This window comes from Callithrix jacchus, chromosome 3 (genome assembly GCF_049354715.1).
Source record: "Callithrix jacchus isolate 240 chromosome 3, calJac240_pri, whole genome shotgun sequence".
In the NCBI taxonomy this organism is placed as follows: domain Eukaryota; kingdom Metazoa; phylum Chordata; class Mammalia; order Primates; family Cebidae; genus Callithrix; species Callithrix jacchus.
In genome coordinates this window covers 145,167,419-145,190,684 of record NC_133504.1, presented here as the reverse complement: position 1 = coordinate 145,190,684, position 23,266 = coordinate 145,167,419, and the positions used below count along the sequence as shown (strand labels likewise).

At 36.9% G+C, this 23,266-nt stretch overlaps 1 protein-coding gene across 17 annotated transcripts in view; it reads right to left on the bottom strand.

Moving 5' to 3' along the window:
* Window positions 1-23,266, bottom strand: part of FRYL (FRY like transcription coactivator) — a 282,324-nt gene that overhangs the window by 123,403 nt on the left and 135,655 nt on the right. For 14 of the 17 annotated variants that reach the window (XM_054253361.2, XM_078367237.1, XM_078367241.1 and 11 more), the window contains 2 exons: window positions 15,035-15,234; window positions 1,366-1,419 (listed from right to left, as the gene is read on the bottom strand). In XM_054253361.2, coding sequence (XP_054109336.2) covers window positions 1,366-1,419; window positions 15,035-15,154 — 174 coding nt within the window. In that variant the 5' untranslated portion in view covers window positions 15,155-15,234. Of the gene's footprint in view, window positions 1-1,365; window positions 1,420-15,034; window positions 15,235-23,266 lie in introns of those variants that run through there. The other 3 variants (XR_013533124.1, XM_054253358.2, XM_078367232.1) reach the window with 1 other exon arrangement.

Genomic DNA, 23,266 nt, shown 5'->3' with positions numbered 1-23,266 from the left:
TGGCTGTTCTCATTTTCATTACTTGTACTCTTTTTTAATCATCCTTTTATTATAAATTATCATAATTTGACAGGTTAATAGTTTCTAATATAGAAAACTAAGGTAAAAACAAGATTCTAAATTTATTTAACCATACTTCAAAAAATACATTTATTAACAGTGAACAGTAGCACTCAAAGGAAATCCCTTGTAATATCTAAAGAAGAAATAATAAAACCCATCAACTATTGTAAATATATAGAAAACAGTTTATACCACACAGAACTTTTAACTGTCAGCACCCTCCCCCAAAAAAAATCAAGCTATGAGGCATGATCATTTACTGTTTATTAATCATTTACATTAAAAATGGAAATTTTTCTTAAAATGTTGTTTAATCAGATTTTGAAGAATCCTGATTATGGACTGATTAGTGACACGGATTCAAGATGTGAATAATCTAAATAACTTTTGTAGTGGTATGAGACTTGAAAAGCACTGTATAAGGTGATCTTATTACAGTATCATTGTAACAGTGGTCTTACCGGTCTAATTATGGTTTCTTCTTAGAACAGTGGCTGTTTACTAAGCGTATGAGTCAGATTCCGTAGGAAACTGTCATAAATCCAAGGGCCAGAGCACCACCCTTAGTGATTCTGCTTCAGCAGAACTAGAGTGGCATCCAGGAACACAGTATTTTGGTAAGTCTCCACTAAGTAATTCTAACCAGTCTTCCTTAGTTAGTCAATTAGCCTAATATGAACATTAAACTCTATTTTTGAGATACATAATTTTAGGTAAAGTGTCCTAGGAATACAAGATAGTAAAGAAAGCTAATCTAGGTTACTGGTTTTTAAAATAACCACTATATATTAAAATACTTATGACAAAATTGATCCAACATTTAATCTTAGTAAAAGGAAGAATTAACATTAGAAGATCAGCACAAGAGTTGTCAGAAAGCAGTGTTCTACATGCAGATTGAGAGCAAAAAAAAAAAAAATTAATAAATGTTAAAAGGTAAAATATCATTATGTAAAAAGTGTGGCAATTGGTACAGAAGGAAAGACTGAGGGATGTAACCGAAAGCGAAAAATGTGAAAGGAATTAACAATGTTAATGTTAAATTTTAAAGTTAACATAAATGTTAAAGAGATTAACAATGAAAAGCTGTAAAATGCTAAATGAAGAGAAACTAATAAAGTTCACAGTTCATTCTACTACTTATTTAAAACAGCTGCCAAATCTAAAATGAATTAAGCATACAAGGATATATAGTATCACTAAACAAAACTGAGGAATTCTTCAATATTGGATATATTTGGGCCAGACTATTAGAATGAACAGTTCCCAGGTGGGAAAAAAATTCTCCCAAAATTGACATACCTGGTCAAACTGAAGATCTTCACCCCTCTGAAGAGATCTGGACAATAGCTTCTCCTACAGTAAAAATTAAAAATAAAAATAAAGCACAAATAAAAAAAATTTTTTTTTTTCTTTTGAGACGGAGTTTCGCTCTTGTTACCCAGGCTGGAGTGCAATGGCGTGATCTCGGCTCACTACACCCTCCACCTCCTGGGTTCAGGCAATTCTCCTGCCTCAGCCTCCTGAGTAGCTGGGATTACAGGCACGCGCCACCATGCCCAGCTAATTTTTCGTATTTTTAGTAGAGATGGGGTTTCACCATGTTGACCAGGATGGTCTTGATCTCTTGACCTCATGATACACCCGCCTCAGTCTCCCAAAGTGCTGGGATTGCAGGCTTGAGCCACTGCGCCTGGCACACAGATATAAAATTTTAGAAATCTTCTACATAACCAACAGTTTAGATTTGTGAGTTTGGTTTTGCTTTTGTTTTTACTTGTTCTTACGGTAAGCCTCCTCCTCGCCCAAGGTCACAGGGATGATTTAAGTGTGGCTCCAGAGGTAAGGCTCTCACTGTGATACTCTCCATACCAAAGAAAGTGACTGTGCCCGTGGATCTCTTTTTGTAACAAGTTCTTAGATTACAAACTTAAATATAGGTTCTGTTTAGATCAAGTTCAAAAGTCAACAGCATGTGTTCTTTCTTCCATTCATTCACGAGTTTACTGAAAAGCACTCTAGTACAGAGATTATCAGTAGCCAGATGGCCTTGGAGTCACCTCTGGCTTGACTACCACTAAGTGAATGACCATAGGCTGATGCCTTATGGCCTTCGTGCTTTGGTTTTCTCATCTGAAAAAACAAGGTGGTTGTCAAATACTGGTATCAGCAATATGCTTGTTCTGTTTAAAAGTGCATAGCGAAGAATTTGGATCAAGGGGACTCAAGATGGCGCTGTGAGAACAACCCAGAATAGGAGCCCGCGTTGAATTCGCAAACGGTGAGTCAGTGCTGCATTTCCAGACTGATCTTTGTTGCCCACAGAACGGGGAAACTCCCAAGTATAAAAAGACACGGGACGCCAGGCAGTAGGTCTGCCTGGCGAAGCCGGCAGCCGGGGCGGCGGCTGCCAGCCCTACCCAGCAATCCCCACAGGGCGCGCTTGTACGGGTGCCTTGTTGAACCAGCAACCTGAGACTTGAGAGGGCTGGACTTGAGACTGAACGAGACTTGTACAGTAGCCCAACCCAGGGGATTGCAGGGACAGATCGTTTGGGATACCCAGTGGGACGAACAAAACCGCGATTTCAAACTATCCCGGGCAGACGGTCCAAGACGCTCTGTGGGGGAGGGGCGTCCACCACTACGGAGGCAACCTGCCCCAACTGATATACACGCCCACTGCTGAGGCAGCCAGCCGTTGCCGAGGCAACCCGCCCCAACTGAGATACACGCCCACTGCTGACGCAGCCAGCCGTTGCCGAGGCAACCCGTCCCTACTGAGATACACGCCCACTGCTGACGCAGCCAGCCGTTGCCGAGGCAACCCGTCCCTACTGAGATACACGCCCACTGCTGACGCAGCCTGCCGTTGCTGAGGCAACACGCTCCAACGAAGAGACTCCGCCGCAGGGCGTGGCGGAGACCACAGCAGAGCCGGCAGGAACAGCGCAAATCACACAACAGCAGGGCGGAGCCTCGGCAGCCAAACAGTGGCTAGTCTGCCTTCGAGCTGGGCAGGACACCTGATCGGACATCCAAAAATAAAGCCCAAACCCCTCAACACAGAGCATTTGAGAAAAAAAAAAGGGTTGTTTAATGAGCTGTGTTGCAGCAGAATCAAACATAGCAGCCTAACAGCCCTGAATGAACAACAGAGTGCACAGCTCAGCAATTAAACCCCTATAAAGTACAAACTGTCTCCTCAAGCAGCTCCCTGACCCCTCTATATCCAAAAGACTGTCATTAGGCAGGCATCATCCTGGGACAAAGAGAGCAGAAAAAGAAACTGGTAGCATCCCTCGCTGTGCCACGGCTACTAGAGGTGCACCCCAGACAAGCAGGGTCTGGAGCAGACCTCAACAGTCGTACAGCGAAGGGGCTAGACTGGTAGAAGGAAAACCAAGCAACAGAAATACTTCATCATCAACATTCTGGGTGTCCACTTAGAGACCCAAACGAAAAGTCAGCAACTACGCAGACGACCAGCGGACAAATCCACAAAGATGGGAAGAAACCAGCGCAAAAAGGAGGAAAACACCCGAAACCAGAACACATCGCCTCCTAGAAAGGACCAAAACTGCTAACCAGCAAGGGAACAAAGCTGGACGGAGAATGACTGTGACGAAATGACGGAATTAGACTTCAGAAGATGGATAATGAGAAACTTTTGTGAGCTAAAAGATCATGTATTAAATCAATGCAAAGAAACTAAGAACCTTGAAAAAAGATTTGAAAAAAGATTCGAGGAAATGATAACAAGAATGGATACCTTAGAGAGGAATATGAATGAATTAAAGGAGCTGAAAAACACAATACGAGAACTTCGAGAAGCAAACGCAAGTTTTAATAGCCGAATTGACCAAGCAGAAGAAAGAATATCTGAAGTCGAAGACCAACTCAATGAAATAAAACGAGAAACCAAGATCAGAGAAAAAAGCGCAAAAAGGAATGAACAAAGTCTCCAAGAAATGTGGGACTATGTGAAAAGACCTAACCTACGTTTGATAGGTGTACCAGAATGTGACGAAGAGAATGAATCCCAGCTGGAAAATACTCTTCAGGACATCAACCAGGAAAATTTCCCCCACCTAGCAAGACAAGCCAACACTCAATTGCAGGAAATACAGAGAACACCACAAAGATATTCCGCAAGAAGAGCAACCCCAAGGCACATAATCGTCAGATTTAACAGGGTTGAAATAAAGGAGAGAATACTAAGGGCAGCCAGAGAGAAAGGTCGGGTCACCCACAAAGGGAAGCCCATCAGACTCACAGCAGATCTCTCGGCAGAAACACTACAAGCCAGAAGAGAGTGGGGGCCAATATTCAACATTCTTAAAGAAAAGAACTTTCAACCCAGAATTTCATATCCAGCCAAACTGAGCTTCAGAAGTGAAGGAAGAATAAAATCCTTTGCGAACAAGCAAGTACTCAGAGATTTTGTCACCACCAGGCCTGCTTTACAAGAGCTCCTAAAAGAGGCACTACACATAGAAAGGATCAATCAGTACCAGCCATTCCAAAATCACACTGAATGCTAAAGAGCTTCAACATAATGAAGAATCTACAACAACTAACAGGCAAAACAGCCACTTAGAATCAAAATGGCAGTATCAAATTCACACATAACAATATTAACCCTAAATGTAAATGGACTAAATGCACCAATCAAAAGACACAGACTGGCAAATTGGATAAAAATCCAAAACCCATCAGTGTGCTGTATCCAGGAAACCCATCTCACATGCAAGGATACACAAAGGCTCAAAATAAAGGGATGGAGGAAGATTTACCAAGCTAATGGAAAGCAAAAAAAAGCAGGAGTTGCAATTCTCATCTCTGATAAAATAGACTTTAAAGCAACAAAGATCAAAAGAGACAAAGAAGGCCATTACATAATGGTAAAAGGATCGATACAACAAGAAGAGCTAACGATCCTAAACATATATGGACCCAACACAGGAGCACCCAGATACATAAGGCAAGTTCTTAATGACTTACAGAAGGACTTAGACTCCCACACAATAATAGTGGGAGACTTTAACACTCCACTGTCAATACTAGACAGATCAACCAGACAGAAAATCAACAAGGATACCCAGGGCTTGAACTCAGACCTGGAGCAAGCAAACCTGGTGGACATTTACAGAACTCTCCACCCCAAATCCACAGAATACACATTCTTCTCAGCACCACATCACACCTACTCTAAAATTGACCACATAATTGGAAGTAAAGCACTGCTCAACAAATGCAAAACAACTGAAATCATAACAAACAGCCTCTCAGACCATAGTGCAATCAAGTTAGAACTCAGAATTCAGAAACCGACCAAGAACCGCACAGCTTCATGGAAACTGAACAACTGGCTCTTGAATGTTGACTGGGTAAACAACGAAATGAAGGCAGAAATAAAGAAGTTCTTCGAAACCAATGAGAACGAAGACACAACGTGCCAGAACCTCTGGGACACATTTAAAGCAGTCTCTAGAGGAAAGTATATAGCAATAAGTGCCCATATGAGGAGAATGGAGAGATCCAAAATTGACACCCTATCGTCAAAATTGAAAGAGCTAGAGGAGCAAGATCAAAAAAACTCAAAACCCAGCAGAAGACAAGAAATTACTAAGATCAGAGCTGAGCTGAAGGAGATTGAGACACGAAAAACCCTTCAAAAAATCAATAAATCCAAGAGCTGGTTTTTTGAAAAGATCAACAAAATAGACAGACCACTAGCCAGATTGATTAAAAATAAAAGAGAGAACAACCAAATAGATGCAATAAAAAATGATAAAGGGGAAATCACCACAGATTCCACAGAAATTCAAACCATCATCAGAGAATATTACAAACAACTCTATGCACATAAACTAGTAAACCTGGAAGAAATGGATAAATTCCTGGACTCCTGTGTCCTCCCAAGCCTAAACCAGGAGGAAGCTGAAACTATGAATAGACCAATAACAAGGTCTGAAGTTGAGGCAGCAATTAAGAGCCTACCTCACAAAAAAAGCCCAGGTCCAGATGGGTTCACAGCCGAATTCTACCAGACACACAAGGAGGAGCTGGTACCATTCCTTCTAAAACTATTTCAAACAATCCAAAAAGAGGGAATCCTTCCCAAATCATTTTATGAGACCAACATCATCCTGATACCAAAACCCGGCAGAGACCCAACGAGAAAAGAAAACTTCAGGCCAATATCCATGATGAACATAGATGCAAAAATCTTCGATAAAATATTGGCAAGCCGATTGCAACAGCAAATCAAAAAACTTATTCATCATGATCAAGTAGGATTCATCCCAGGGATGCAAGGCTGGTTCAACATACGCAAGTCTATCAACGTAATTCACCACATAAACAGAACCAAAAACAAAAACCACATGATTATCTCAATTGACGCAGAGAAGGCATTTGACAAAATTCAACAGCCCTTTATGCTAAAAATCCTCAATAAACTCGGTATCGATGGAACGTATCTCAAAGTAATAAAAGCTATTTATGACAAACCAACAGCCAATATCATACTGAATGGGCAAAAACTGGAAGCATTCCCTTTGAAATCTGGTACTAGACAAGGATGCCCTCTCTCACCACTCCTATTCAATATAGTACTGGAAGTTCTAGCCAGAGCAATCAGGCAAGAAAAAGAAATAAAGGGTATTCAAATAGGAAAGGTGGAAGCCAAATTGTCTCTATTTGCAGACGACATGATAGTATACCTAGAAGACCCCATCGCCTCAGCCCAAAAACTCCTGAAACTGATAAACAACTTCAGCAAAGTCTCAGGATATAAAATCAATGTGCAAAAATCACAAGCATTTGTCTACACCAATAACAGACTTAAAGAAAGCCAAATCAAGAGCGAACTGCCATTCGCAATTGCTACAAAAAGAATAAAATACCTTGGAATACAACTCACAAGGAACGTAAGGGACCTCTTCAAGGAGAACTACAAACCACTGCTCAACGAAATCAGAGAGGACACAAACAGATGGAGAAACATTCCATGTTCATGGTTAGGAAGAATTAATATCGTGAAAATGGCTATACTGCCCAAAGTAATTTACAGAATCAACGCTATCCCCATCAAGCTACCATTGACTTTCTTCACAGAACTGGAAAAAACCACCATGAACTTCATATGGAACCAAAAGAGAGCCCGCATAGCCAAGTCAATTCTAAGCAAAAAGAACACAGCGGGGGGCATCACACTACCGGATTTCAAACTATACTACAAGGCTACAGTAATCAAAACAGCATGGTACTGGTACCAAAACAGAGATATAGACCAATGGAACAAAACAGAGGCACCGGAGGCAACACAACATACATACAACTATACAATCTTTGATAAACCTGACAAAAACAAGCAATGGGGCAAGGATTCCATGTTTAACAAATGGTGTTGGGAAAACTGGCTAGCCATGTGCAGAAAGCAGAAACTGGACCCCTTCCTGACACCTTACACTAAAATTAACTCCAGATGGATTAAAGACTTAAACATAAGACCTGGCACCATAAAAACCCTAGAAGGAAATCTAGGCAAAACTATCCAGGACATAGGAGTAGGCAAGGACTTCATGAACAAAACACCAAGAGCATTGGCAACAAAAGCCAAAATAGACAAATGGGACCTAATGAAACTCCACAGCTTCTGCACGGCAAAAGAAACAGTCACTACAGTGGAACGGCAACCAACAGAATGGGAAAAAATTTTCGCAGTCTACCCATCTGACAAAGGGCTGATATCCAGAATTTACAAACAACTCAAGCAAATTTACAGGAAAAAAACAAACAAGCCCATTCAAAAGTGGGCAAAGGATATGAACAGATACTTTACGAAAGAAGACATATATGAGGCCAACAATCATATGAAAAAATGCTCATCGTCACTGGTCATCAGAGAGATGCAAATCAAAACCACATTGAGATACCATCTCACGCCAGTTAGAATGGCGATCATTAAAAAATCTGGAGACAACAGATGCTGGAGAGGATGTGGAGAAAAAGGAACACTTTTACACTGTTGGTGGGAGTGTAAATTAGTTCAACCATTGTGGAAGACAGTGTGGCGATTCCTCAAGGCCTTAGAAATAGAAATTCCATTTGACCCAGCAATCCCATTACTGGGTATATATCCAAAAGACTATAAATCGTTCTACTATAAGGACACATGTACACGAATGTTCATTGCAGCACTGTTTACAATAGCAAAGACCTGGAATCAACCCAAATGCCCATTGATAATAGACTGGATTGGAAAAATGTGGCACATATACACCATGGAATATTATGCAGCAATCAGAAATGATGAGTTCATGTCGTTTGTAGGGACATGGATGAATCTGGAGAACATCATCCTCAGCAAACTGACACAAGAACAGAAAATGAAACACCGCACATTCTCACTCATAGGTGGGTGATGAAAAAATGAGAACACATGGACACAGAAAGGGGAGTACTAAACACTGGGGTCTATTGGGGAGAAAAGGGGAGGGCCAGTGGGAGGGGGAGGTGGGGAGGGATAGCCTGGGGAGAAATGCCAAATGTGGGTGAAGGGGAGAAGAAAAGCAAAGCACACTGCCATGTGTGTACCTACGCAACTGTCTTGCATGCTCTGCTCATGTACCCCAAAACCTATAATCCAATAAAAAATTAAAAAATAAAAAAAAAATAAACTCCAATTTAGATTGTTAAAATAAAAATGTGGCACACATACACCATGGAATACTATGCAGCCATAAAAAACTATGAGTTCGTGTCCTTTGTAAGGACATGGATGAACCTGGAAACCATCATTCTCAGCAAACTGACACAAGAACAGAAAAATCAAACACCGCATGTTCTCACTCATAGGTGGGTGTTGAACAATGAGAACACATGAACACAGGGAGGGGAGTATCACACACTGGGGTCTGTTGGGGGGGAAATAGGAGCGGGACAGTGGGAGGTGGGGAGGTGGGGAGAGACAGCATGGGGAGAAATGCCATATATAGGTAATGGGGAGGAAGGCAGCAAATCACACTGCCATGTGTGTACCTATGCAACAATCTTGCATGTTCTTCACATGTACCCCAAAACCTAAAACACAATAAAAAAAAATCTGGGTATACAAAAATGTTATGTGTGTGTGTGTGTGTGTGTGTGTGTGTGTATCTATATATACATATAGAGATACGTGTGTGTGTGTGCATATCTCTATATGTATACATAGATATACACACACACGCACACACATATATATCACCTTCATTTGTGTGTGTTTAAAGGTGATTTCATGTAAGTGCAAAAACAGAACAAAGAATACGAGAGACTGGGAAGGGTAGGGGAAAGAGAGGCACAGAGAGATTTGTTAAAGAATACAAAACTATGGCTAGAGTGTGGGAAATAAGTTCTAGTGTTCTATACCACTGCAGGATGACTACAGTAACAATAATACATTATATAGTTTCAAATAGCCGTAATAGAAAGAGGATATTGAATGTCCCAATACAAACAAAATGAATAAACACTTGAGATGATGGATATGCTAATTAGCCTGGTTTGATCACCATGTTTTACCATATCCCTATGTACCCCCATGAGACATACAATTATTATGCATCAATTATTTTTAAGATTAAATTTTTTAAATTTAAAGAATAAAACATTGTTAAAGGTGGCAGGTGCTACAGAGTTGGATAAGTAATAGACATGAAAAACTGGTAGACTAAAAACTGTTGACAGTGATTAGATGTTTTTACTATATAACCTTTAAAACTATTTCTACCCTTTACAGTACTATTTTCATAATAATAAAAGTATTATAGTAATACTATATAATTATAAAATATAACATTATAATCTTATATTATAAAGTATTATAGTGTTATTTTCATAATACTATAAAAAGTTAATGATTCCAAGGTTCACAATCCTTTATTTGATAACTCAGTTCTCATGCAGTGCATATGTAGAATACCAACAGCAATGTAGCTTCCAGAGAAAGCAAGAGAATTTTTGAAAAAATTTTGATAGCATAACAATGACAATTTGTAATTAGAGATAGAAGATTGAACTCCTGTATAGCCAACCTTCTATCCTAAAGCAGAACAGTAAAATAATTTGTATAAGGGCTAAAACCAAAAAAACAAAGACTATAGGAGAGGAGGTGAAAAGCAGATGAAGAGCATAACTAATTATCTCACCAAACAAGGGTGACTCCTAAGTAAGCAATGGAAAAGTCAGCAGTCTGTTCATTCATTCAGTCATTCACTCATTCATCCAAATTATTTACTGGGTTCACAATATGCCAGACACTTATCTGTTCTAGGTTCTGGAGACAAAGCCATGAACAAAATGGAAACCCACTCATGGCTTGTAGAGCTGACAGTCTAATGAGAGAGCAAGGGAAGTGTACATTATGTCAGATAGATTTAGGATAGGAAGTTGGAATAGGGACTGAAATTTCAGATAACACGATCATAGAGAAGATGACACTTGAGGCATAACCAGACGGAGGTGAGTGAGTTTGCCCCACAGACAGTAAATGAAAAATAACCCAATTGATACTTTAGAACTTCCCCCAAGGCTTGGCAATTGGAGAACTTGGGTACTCTGAAAGTATGGCTAAAGGTGAGGATAAAAATAAGACGGCTGGTTGAAAGATTGGTTTAAAAAGGTTTAATAAAGATTTAGACCCTCCCTTTCACCATACCTTCAGAGGAATTGCCTTGCTTAGAAAAGGGCAAAATACAATGATGCTGACTGGGGGATCCAAAGAGGTAACATACTGAAGACAGGGAGGTTAAGCATGAATATATACACCAAATATCAAAACCCCAGTTATCTTCTGAGTCTCACTCCCCAGAATGCGTGCAGCTAAAGCCTAAACTCTCCCATTCAGAGTAATGCAGAAACCTTCTTTGGGGACTCGGCAAGCCCCCCAAAAAAGATCTGACACTGATGGTCCATTGATAGTAATACACAGATCATAAGTCAAAAGGGCTCTTCTGTGTACAATGGACTCCCAATCAACTGTGTTTCATTCTTATAATATAGCAAGTTAAAATAAACATGTGAGGAGAAGGTAAAATCAGCAGAAAAATACAGTTTGGAAGAAACTGACCATACAGGGAGAAGAAAACCTTTCAAATACATATATATATTTATATTCTAAAAAAAAAAAATAGTGGAAATTTTAGAGTTCTTAAAATGCTGAGCCTAAATCAAAACATAAGGTCTAAATCAGCAAAAGATGGGTAAACGGCTGTTTTTCTGTCTTCTTTTCCTGTCCCCAGCAATGTAAAAGATTAACAGATAAACTTGGATATGCCTAGGTTATTACCGAGGATTGATCCATCTCCTTTTAGGAAGAAAGGACCTAAGGTATTGGATTGCATAGCCTGCAAGTTGCCATTTCAATCACTGATTGCCCTTCTTGAATCTTCCTTCTAAAATGAAAATAAAAATCCAGCTCAGCTAATCTTCGAGTCTTTTGACCTCCTTAATCTTCTTTTATTATGATTTCTAATATGAGAATCAAAAAGTCAATTCTCTCATTTTAGTGGTTGATTAAATTCTTTCAGCAAAAGCCATTCACATCTGTGCTTTTTTTGAATCCTACTATCTGACTGACCATGAGCCAGGCCAGCTTCCTTGTATCTGACAAGCCCTGGATGCTATTTACTTTAAAGTGACTCTGCAAGACTTTCATTCAAGAACCCAGAGAGTCATCTTAGATGGTTGGTTATTACCTAAAAGGGTACAGAATACTTTTCAAAATAAATGAAATTCCAATAAAAGCATTTGAAGCTATACTGTAAAAATTGTGACAATATTAGATTAAATGTATTTTCACTGTCTAATCTTGAAGCTATGGATTTCCAATTTACCTAGACCTGGACATAAATAAAAACAAAGCTAGCATTCTGCTCTAGATAAGAAGAAATTATCTTGGTATATAGGCATGTAAGGGGCAAAATCTGTAAAATGTGATGGCAATTTGGGGGTTTTCCTAGTGTGTCAGGAAGAGTAAGCAGTGACGCCTCCTCTATTTGTGATAGCAGAGTAGAAACATCGATGTTCTGATGAAATTCTCACCATTATTTATTATAATTTTATAATCTCAGATTACATAGCAGATGTCTCTAAAATTAACTATTAAATAAATGAATAAAATATACTCAGCATCAGACTATTCTGAAAGAATTATCAGAAGCTCTGGCTAGAATGAAGATATCATGTTCTATTAGAAGAACAAAAGGCATACACCACAGCAATACATCTTAAGCCTACATTCATTAAACTACAAACATTTACCAAAACCTTCTACTAAGTACCCACTACAACAAGCAGTACTGCAGATACAGAGATGAGAGAGACCTGGTTCCTGGTATCAAGTAATTCACATCAGAGAAGATAAACATGTAAGCAATTAACCATAACATGGTATATTATAATCCAGAATTATGTACAAATTATTATAGTAAAATACATATTCATTTAGCTTAGGGGAGGATGCCTAAGTTAGAGGGAATAAATATATGGGAAGTTTGGAATAAGAATATATAATATGGCCAGAAGCAGTGGCTCATGTCTGTAATCCCAGCCCTTTGGGAGCCCAAGGCAGGTGGATCACTTGAGCCCAGGAGTTTGAGACCAGCTTGGGTGAGATCTCATCTATACAAAAACACAAAAATTAGCCAGGTGTGGTGGCACATGCCTGTAGTCCCAGCTACTTGGGAGACTGGGGTGGGAGGATTGCCTGAGACTGGAGGGGAAGGTTGCAGTAAGCCAAGATTGTGCCACCAACTATAGCCTGGGAGACCCAGCAAGACCCTGTCTTTCCAATAAATTAAATAATAAATAAATAGAGAGAGTAGTCTCAAATATATAATGTTTGAGAACTGGTAGGACTCAAATAGGACATAGGACATAGCACTACTATAAAATATTTTCTAAAATAAGGTGTTTTTAAAATATGCTGTGTGACTTGAAAACTGCTGCAGACAGGTAATGGGTCCTAAGTATTCATTATACTATAATCTTAAGTTTTATATATGTTTGACATTTTCCATAATAAATTCTAAAATTTTTTAAAAAGTTGTTCCCTTTCTTACTGTATGCTGTTTAAGTAGACTACTGTAGTAATTTATCATGTAATTCAGAGACCACTGAAAAAAGAAAACTAACATTTTGTAGCTGAAGCATATTTATAATCAAATCTTATAATCATGAATTCATGCTATAGGCTTTTGTAATCCTTACTTCTGAAACAGAACTTTATATTACTATATATGCTGTCTATATACACAAATATATATATACTAGTATAACAATAATTTGAGATATGGAAAGCAATCATGGGATGATTTAAATTGAATATACATATCTGCAGTTTTGAAATATGCATTTGGCTATTATTATGTATTAAATCTCAAAACACATTTCATAGATGCTTTCCTTAAGTAGTTTTCTCTACTTAATCATTGCAAAGAAACTCACCTTTACAGCAATTTCAAGGCTACGTCACTAAGAAAATAAACAGCATTAACAATACCTCCTTCAACTTTCCTCCTGCCCTATCCTCCCTTCTCTTGTTTTCCTCTCTCTCTTCCTTCTAAGGAACTATAACAGGCTGAGTAAGCCTACAGGTTCTAAAGCCAATATATTATTGTTCCTAACTCCTCAGTCCTCCACTTACTAGCTTTAGGCCTACAAGTAGCAAACCCTCTGAGTCTCAAATTGGTGGTGAATAACTATCCCTAATTCAGTTGTGTAAGGAATGAGTTTCAGCTGTTACATCGTTCACCTTCCTCCCCATTACCATCATCCCACATCTAACCTACACTGTGATCTTAGTACATCACATACCCATTTCCTTCCAACCCAAAGAGTAACCTAAACTGCCACCTTTTTAAGGTGTCAGAGAGTCAAAGTTACTTCCTGTAGTTATATTAAGAAGGTAAAACTGTTCTGTTCTATTTCTGCTTCATTTCCAAATCCAATAACCACTTCTCTCAATGTTCATTGTACTCCCCTGCTCTATATTATTAGCAATAATAATTCTATATTTTCTTTCCCTTGAAATCATTATCTGCTCTTTTGGCTTCAATTTTCACCCTCATGCAGATGATACCAAAATCTGTAATTCTAATTACCATCTCTTGAGTTCTCAAAAAGAATTTCCAACTACCAATCAAGCAACTAATTCCATATGGTGAGATCACTGTTATCTCAAGCTTAAGATACACAAGTGAAAAATTATTTTATCTACCTTTTCTACCCAAAGATATACCTGTGTACTTTACCAAAGTAAATATATTATTGTCTTTACTAACACTCCAGAGCATCTTTAACCCTTAACTTTCATTCAAAATGTCCCTTAATTACTTGTCAAATTCTATTTATTTTACTTCTGTTATTTCTCTTACTTTCTTCTACAATCATTGCCACTTTTAATACCATAATTCACGACCCCTGAACTACGTACAATAGCTAAAGCATCTCTGCTCTCAATGTCTTCTCCCTGTATTGTTCAACCACCGTATTATCTATCACAAAAGCATTTACAACGTTTCAGAAACTGACTCAAATCTCTTCCATCCTCCACATCATGGGCTCTAATCAAATAGAGCTTCTCACATTCTCCAAGTACATCTCATGCAGTATACATGTAAAAATATGTTCTCTTGTTTATAAGTTTGGCTGTGATCTTAGTTTTAACTCATACTATATTCTAATTTTCCTTTATTTTCTGTTTCATCTGTTTCCACAATTCCCATTGTTGAAGTTCCTTTTAGTTCTTTTGTGACCTGTAGTCACTTATCGAAGTAGATTCTAAAGTCAGTGCGGCTTTCTACATCACCACTATCCCTTAATACTTTTTTCAAGTATATTATTTCCTTTGAAAAATCTGTATTATAGTGGTTAATACAAAAGTCAAGAAAATATTTCAGATTTATAAGTCAGCTCTACTCACCAAGGGTTCGGCCATTACAACTTCAATTTTCTTTTCAGCTTGAACAGCAAATTCTGCAAAGAGGCTCTTGATGACATATTCACCAGGTTTGACATCTGGGTCAATCGTAATGTTTGACATGATGATATTATTTTTTCCCCAAGTGGAATGAAAGTTGGAAGAAGCACAGTACTTATTCACTTTGCTGACTGGTGCTAAAGCTGAAAGTAAAAGAAACAAAAGAACTCTACTTTAATAATCAACTCAAGAGGCCTACCATAACTACCCTATTTAAGTTGTAATCTACCCCTCGCCCCCATCCAGTTCTTACAATCTCCTTTACCATAATCCATTCTCTCTATTTCAGTTGCCACATTCTAACATATTTACAATTTAATTACATATCATGTACATTATGTACCGTTTCTCTCTCCATCCTACCTCAGTGCGAATTCCATAAGACTAGGGATTCTCTTTTGGTTTTTGTTGTTGTTATTCATGGTAAATCCCAAGTATCTAGAACAATGCTTAGCATATATTAGGTGCACAGTATTTACTAAATGAATGAATGGATTCTTATCAGATAGTCAAATGCAATAAAGGAAATAAAACAGAAGTGAATAAATGAAACAGGAATGGGATTGGGGAACTGAAAGACAACACTACTTAGGAAAATATGCTCAGTGAAGACCTCACTGAAGAAACTACATTTAAACTCAGGCCTAAATTATTTTTAAAAGGAGGGAGCAAGACAAAGCACCAAGAACAGAAAACACAAGACTGAATGTGCACCCCGAAAAACAGAAAGACCAGTGTGGCTGGAGCTTGAGGGAAGAGGCAGAGGTGGAAGGTGATATAAAATAAGGTCAGAATCACTAGTCAGGGAGCAAGTCGAAGAAGACCTTTATGGACTTTGTAAGGAAATCAGATTTTATTCTAAATGCAATTAAAACTCAGTGGAAAGCATTAATATGGAGAGGGATAGGATCGGGGTTTCTCTTTATAAAAATCTCTCTGGCGCCTCTGGAGAGTGGATTCAAAGAGGGAAAATGTAGACTCAAGGAAGCCATTACAGAAATCTGGGTGAGATGATTGCAGCTTGGGCTAAGAGGATGGAAATGGCACAGAAAAGAAAGAAAAATATCCGAGACTTGTCATATATTAGTGGATTAATTAGCGATGTGAGAGAAGGAATTAACAATGACTCACAGCATTTTTACTCGAATCACTCAAAGGACAGTGGTGCCATTTACTCAGATGGAGATGACACGGTGTTGACAAATAGTAAGCTGCACCAGGCTTGGCCCCAAAAGAAGACACACCACTGCATGCCATGCGGCTTGACCTGCTCTGTTTTCTTGACTGCCCAGGCAGCCTACCTGGCTTCCTACATACAGTCTTCCAGTCTTCCAGTCAGACACATTATGTCGATCCCATATCCTCTAACTTCAGCTTACATTGCCCTTTTTAGCTTAGAATATTCATGGAGAATCTGCAAGTTTGTGCTTCTCTACCTCAACCTGAACTCCAGGGACTGCCCTTGAACCCCTTCCTTGAAAGAGGAAGCAGAAGACAATTACTTAAACACTGATTTCCTGTGTTTGTGTCTATGTGTATATAACTACAGGATAATAAATTTGTTCTAAATTCATAAATTCAAAACTTATAAAAATTGTCTTGTCAAATTAAAAAAACTCTACCACATATAGGTCAAAATACACAAGTCTGTAAAAGTAATCTAAAGAATATCACAAACTGCTAATATTATATCTAAACTAAATATCTTTGTATCATATCAAGTTAAAGTACATTATGCACTGTATTCTAGAACTAAAATTATATAATAAAACAACTCAAAACAAAAACTCAACAGTCCTTTCAACACAGTGAACATTATTTTAAACAATGACCTGTTTGTTTACTCTGTTTCATGATCCAACATTGTATATTATCAAGGAGGGAATCTGTTAACAAGTGTCATTGTAGAAAAAAGAAGAGCTCTCAAATTAAAAAAAAAATTATTTTGGATCATTAAAAGTACTATAATTTAACTTAGGGTAGTGGATACAAACTATATCTTTTCCTTTAGTTAAGATTCATAAGGTCATAACAGTTACAAAGTTTCTCTAGCTTTAACTTTATAGCAAATGTAACTAAACAAGATCCTTAAAACTGACCTAGGTACTTCAATTCTAAATTTTCATAAAGTTAAAACTTTTAAAATGACATTCTAGACTTTAAATATTTTTCTTAATAAAGCATAACCAAATATTCCCAGGTATCATAATTGCATACATTAAAAATTTGTCAATAAAGCCAGAAATTTTTAGGCAAACATTTACTTCTAAGCTACCTGTCAAGATAAAAATATTTCATTTGAGAATTCAAAATTTTATGAAAAACACAAATGTTTCTGATTAAATAATTTATTTAAAGTATATTTCTTAGTAGGTGTTTAATAAATGGTTGTTGAATTTATTAATATAAAAAAGTAACAAAGAATGGATATACTGATTGAAATTTCAAAATAAATTTCAAATTGTATTTCATTCAAACTAACTATTGTTATAATCTAATAAGCAGAATGCTAAATAGACATTTGAAATTACATTACCAAAAAACACCAAAAGTCATAGGAAAGTGTTCAAAATATAGTATTAACTGCATAAAGATCCTAAGAGTGTGTATATAAAACCAAAGTAAAATTAGAAAACAGGAAAAAATATATGTGGCATATAATAAACACAGAGGTAATCACTTTTACCTCTACACACAAAGCTGTGATGAAATCGACTAGAAAAAGACCTACATCCTCAAACTGAAAACAAGACAAGGACATGAATGAATAAACAAGTTACAAATGATAAAATGGAAGAGACCAATAATACTTAATCTCGTTAATATTCTAAAATAAAAATCAAGTAACATTTTTCATCCATCAAAGTTGTCCCCCTCAGCTTTATATTTCATCATAATGTTCAGCCTTGGTAAAGATATGTGAATTCTTTCCATTTTCTGCTAATAGGAGAGAAACAGGGATGATCACTCTAAGCAGGACAAGAAAGGCTAGCTTCCATATAACTAGATTAACTTGATGTTATCTGACTGCTTGTATTAACTATCTTATAATGCTAAGCTGTAATATTTCTCTACATGCTATTCCAAAATTTTAAAAGATTTATGTAAGCCTATGAGAGAACAAAGACATAATTGTTAATAGAATTCTTAACACTGCAATTCAAGCATTGAATTACAAACTGGAAAAGCCCGATGTCATATTAAATATACTTGGAATATAAATCTACTAACCTCTAACTGCTAATAATAAGAATAAAGCAAGACCTAAATAATTATAATTTGGGAATCTAAAAGCTAGTATTCCTACTCTGTCTCTTAGATAAAGGTCAAATAAAAACTAAATATCAGTATATTTAGTAAAACAATTTTTTTTATGCTGATGAGACTCCTAAACCATTACAAAATAAATTTAAATTCAATCAAAGAAGAGACATAATGTATAACTGTTACAATTAGGTGTGTTTGGGTTCATTACAGCAGGAGTTCTCAGCTTTTTTCTGACTCCATTATGTTTTTACACACCACATTCTGAATGTAAAGGCCCTTAAAATACACACTGCTTCTCAACAGTTGGGGTATTTCATTCCCTACAGGTAGATGTGGTCTAAAATAACCATGATGAAGTCTGTGGAAGCTGCCTCTAGCTTCCTCACACCCAAGAAGAGGTCTTTAGGGATTTAAAAAATGTCTCTGGGCTACTTCTTCATAGCCACAAACTTACATAGATACACACATATGTAGACATTTAGGTATACATTTATATAACAGAAATTTTTACATAATGTATAATTGCTTACTATTACAATAATTATTATTTATACACCATATTGGCTAACAGTAAAAATTTTGAAGACTACCTATAAAAGAAAAAGTAAAAGGTAAACGGCTTTGGAACAAGAACAAAAGTAAAAAATATCAGTGACTTTAAAAAGCAAACACAAAATTTTTAGTTTAGAAAGCAAGCCTACCCCCCAAGTTATTTTGTGTATATCAACAAACTCACTCTGAAGTTTATATGGAAAGGCAAATAAACCATGACAGCCAGAACAATATTGAAGGAGAAAAAAAATGTCAGAGGACTGACATGATGTGACTTCAAGAAAGTAATCAATAAGTATGGCACCAGTTAAAGAACAGACTAACTGATCAATGGTACAAACAGAGAGCCCAGAAATGGACCCACATAAATACTATCAACTGATCTTTGACAAGGGAGCAAAGGCAATTCAATGAATAAAGGAGTCTCTGCAACAAACAGTGCTGTAACTAGACACCCACACATTAAAAAAAGAATCTAGATACAGAACTTATACCTTCTACAAAAATTAACTGAAAATGGATCACAGATCTAGATGTGAAATGCAAAACTATTAAACCCCTAGAAGATAGGATAAAATCTAAGTGATCTTAGGTTTGGTGGGTGACATTTTAGATAAACATCAAAACCATGATCCAGGAAAGAAAAAAAATTATTCAAAATGAAACCTTGAGCTCTGCAAGACATGAATGTGAAGAGCATGAAAAAACAAGACACAGATTAAGAGAAAAAAACTGCAAAACACATAGTTAGTTGATAAAAGACTAAAAGACTGGCATACAAAATACATAAAAAGCTCTTAAAACTCAACCACCAGAAAACAAACAATACAACTAAAAAATGGGCACCAGATCTAACACACCTTACCAAAAGAAGACATACAGATGGCAAATAAGCATATGAAAAGATGTGCAACCTCATATGTCTTCAGGGAATTGCAAATTAAAACAACAACGATATACTACTACATATTGATTAGAATGGACTAATGTCCAAAACTGACAACACTAAATGCTGATGAGGATGTGGAGCAACAAGGGCTGTCATTCATTACTGATGGGAATGCAAAATAGTACAGACACTTTAAAAAACAGTTTGGTCATTTTTTTTTAACTAAACCTATTCTTACCACATGATCCAAGAAATGTGCTCCCTGGTATTTACCCATAGAAGTTGAAGACCTATGTCCACACAAAAAACCTGCACATGGATGCTTATAGCAGCTTCATTCATAATTATTAAAACTTGGAAGCAACCAAAATGTCATTCAGGAGGTTAATGGATAAATAAACTGAGATACATTCAGACAATAAAATGTTATTCAGTGCTAAAAAGAAATGAGGTATCAAGCTATGAAAAGATATGAAAGAATCTTAAGTGTGTACTTCTTTTTTTTCTTTTTTTCAGACGGAATTTTGCTATTGTTACCCAGGCTGGAGTGCAATGGCGCGATCTCGGCTCACTGCAACCTCTGCCTCCTGGGTTCAGGCAATTCTCCTGTCTCAGCCTCCCGAGTGGCTGGGATTACAGGCACACGCCACCGTGCCCAGCTAATTTTTTGTATTTTTAGTAGAGACAGGGTTTCACCATGTTGACCAGGCTGGTCTCGATCTCTTGACCTCGTGATCCACCCGCCTCCGCCTCCCAAAGTGCTGGGATTACAGGCTTGAGCCACCGCACCCGGGCTTAAGTGTGTATTTCTAAGTGAAAGAAGCCAATCTGGAAAGGCTACATACTGTCTGATTGTAACTATACAGCATTCTGGAAAAGACAAAACTATAAAGTCAATAAAAGGTCAGTGATTACCAGCGGCTTGGGAGAAGGGAGGAATGAATAGGAGTGAAACTCCTCTGTAGGGGAGTATATGGTGGATACGTCTCATACATCTGTCAAAACTTACAGAATGTGCAATACAAAGAGTTAACTGCAATGTAAACTTTAGTTAATAGTAATGTTTCAATATTGTTTCATCCATGGTAACAAACACACCACACTAAAAGGCAGAAACTGGGAATGGAGGGAGGTTATGAGGGAACCCTAATTTCTACTCAAGTTTTCCATAAACCTGAAATTATGCTAAAAAAAAAAAAAAAAGCCTATTAATTTACAAAAGAAAAGCTAAATAAAAGAATAGCAAACCTATCCTATCCCTGTCAGCCAGAACCCAAGTTCCTGGGAAGAGTCAAAATAAACAATAGCTCAAGCTGGAGCTTAAAACAATAACATAATTCGATCCTGCTCAAAGACAGGAAACAGTTTATAAGTCAATTAAAATGAAAATGTCAAAAACACTAATCGGCTTATATGGTAGACAGATTAAAAGTAGTAAACAAAAAAAGCAAAATCAGTATTAGGGAATAATAGCAAACTTCAACTTCTGGTGAGGCCAGTTGAATTGCTGTCAGTACCAGATCTTTCAACTACCTATCCAGAGGAAAACTGAACATTTGAAAGCAACTAATGTGAAGACAAAAAAAGGAAACATAAGTAATGTGTATGCTGTGTGTGTTGAGAGGTGTAATTAGAAAACATCATGTATCTTGCTAAACAGATACAGTTTAGCAAGAGCAGAGAGGGGGCTTTAGAAGGCAAGAGAATCTCAAAATTCCTCCATGTTAGTGAAAAGCATACCAGATGCTGTTTACTTCCAATGGGACAAAACATGATTCAATATATAAAATATTATCTCTTTAGTCTAACAAATCTATTCTTATTTCAAGTGATATGCTGGTAAATGGCTCTCTTAAAAACAAAGCAAAACAAAAGGCAGGGGAGAGGGTCCCATTTTGCAGCCTTTTGCCAATATCTCTGGTGTAAATATTCACACCCCTTAAGTGCTCTTAAGCCACTAACGGCTTAACCACTGGCTTGTAGGAACTAGATCCAGAACATCACTCCTAGTTATAGAGAATTTATGACAAAGAACTGACTCCAAATTAAAGCTACTGTCATGTGGGAGTGGCAGCACTGGAACAGGAACTTGGGTCCTGGTTACTAAGAATATTCCCATCAATAACTATTTCTTCCACAATCACCAAATGTGGATGGATCCTTCCCTCCTTTAAAGGTCAAATTCTTATATTGTTTATTTAGAATAAACATTTCCTAAATCTAATATTTTGGTCGCATCTTCTAATTCATTTGTATAAAGAGGATAAAAAAGTTTCCTCACTTTACTTAACCTACATTTTAACTCTTTTTAAATTCATTTTATTTGTTCCATTTAAATCTGTCATCCAATTGAAACTGACTTGCCTTACTAATATGAAATAAAGATTTCATCTTTTTTCCTCAACATTTAATCAATTCTTTTAGGTTCATTTGCTGAAATTCTGTCACTGTAAATTTTACTCATTATCATAAACTAAATCCATACTCAAATATGTTTTCTGGGCTTTTTATTCTGCTCAATAATAATCTGTGTTTGTGTCAGTATCAGACTTTCAATTGTTACAGCTTTATAATGGGTTTTATTATTTGTTGAGACAAATATTCCTATTTATTCACCATCTTCAGCTACTGTCACTCATACTTTCAAGCTTATGCATACCTTCACAAACTTACTTGGAAAAAACTTGACATCTTTGTATTATAAAACGTCTTATCTAGTATCTGACACACCTCCATTAACTCACCTTTTGTGTACCTAGAGAAAAAAATGTATACTTTCCTTCAGAGGAGATCTAATTTTTATTAATTCTATTCCTAAATACTTTATGTTTCCATTTTGTGCAAATGAAATCATTTTCCCTCACTATTCAATCCAATGTTTTTGCTTCTGGTTCCATTTCAATGGACAGAAAAATTATTACTCTGCTTGTTCTTTGGACAGCTGTCCCTAAAATGTTTATTTATCCTAAACTATTCTCACTGAAAAAAGTTTCTAAACATAGAAATCCTATGACATCTTTGGCACACATCCAATGTTTTTTACTTTAAGTTGACTACTACAGAAATATCACTTACTATTAAAGCTCAAGAAAAATGACCTATCATCTAAAAACTCCATCATTTACTCAGCTACAGTTTCCTTGAGGTTACTATTTTTTTTTTTTATTATTGTAACCTTTGGGAGCTCAGCTAAGAAACTGTTCTCAAAACCTAGAGATAATATGGTATTTTTTAAATGTGCATGGACCTGGGAGCCAGAAGACAAGGGCTCTAGACTTGACTTGGCTACTCATTATCATTATAATCTTAATAAAATTAAACCTCTTTTGCTTCCTCTGTAGCAAATGAACAAGCTGAATTATATTGCAACCAAGAGTATGTGTAAGAAGCAACAAGAATGTTGTTTTCATTTTTGTTTTCCACTCCTCCCCCCATACAAATATTCACTGCCTGTGAAAAAGCTATTG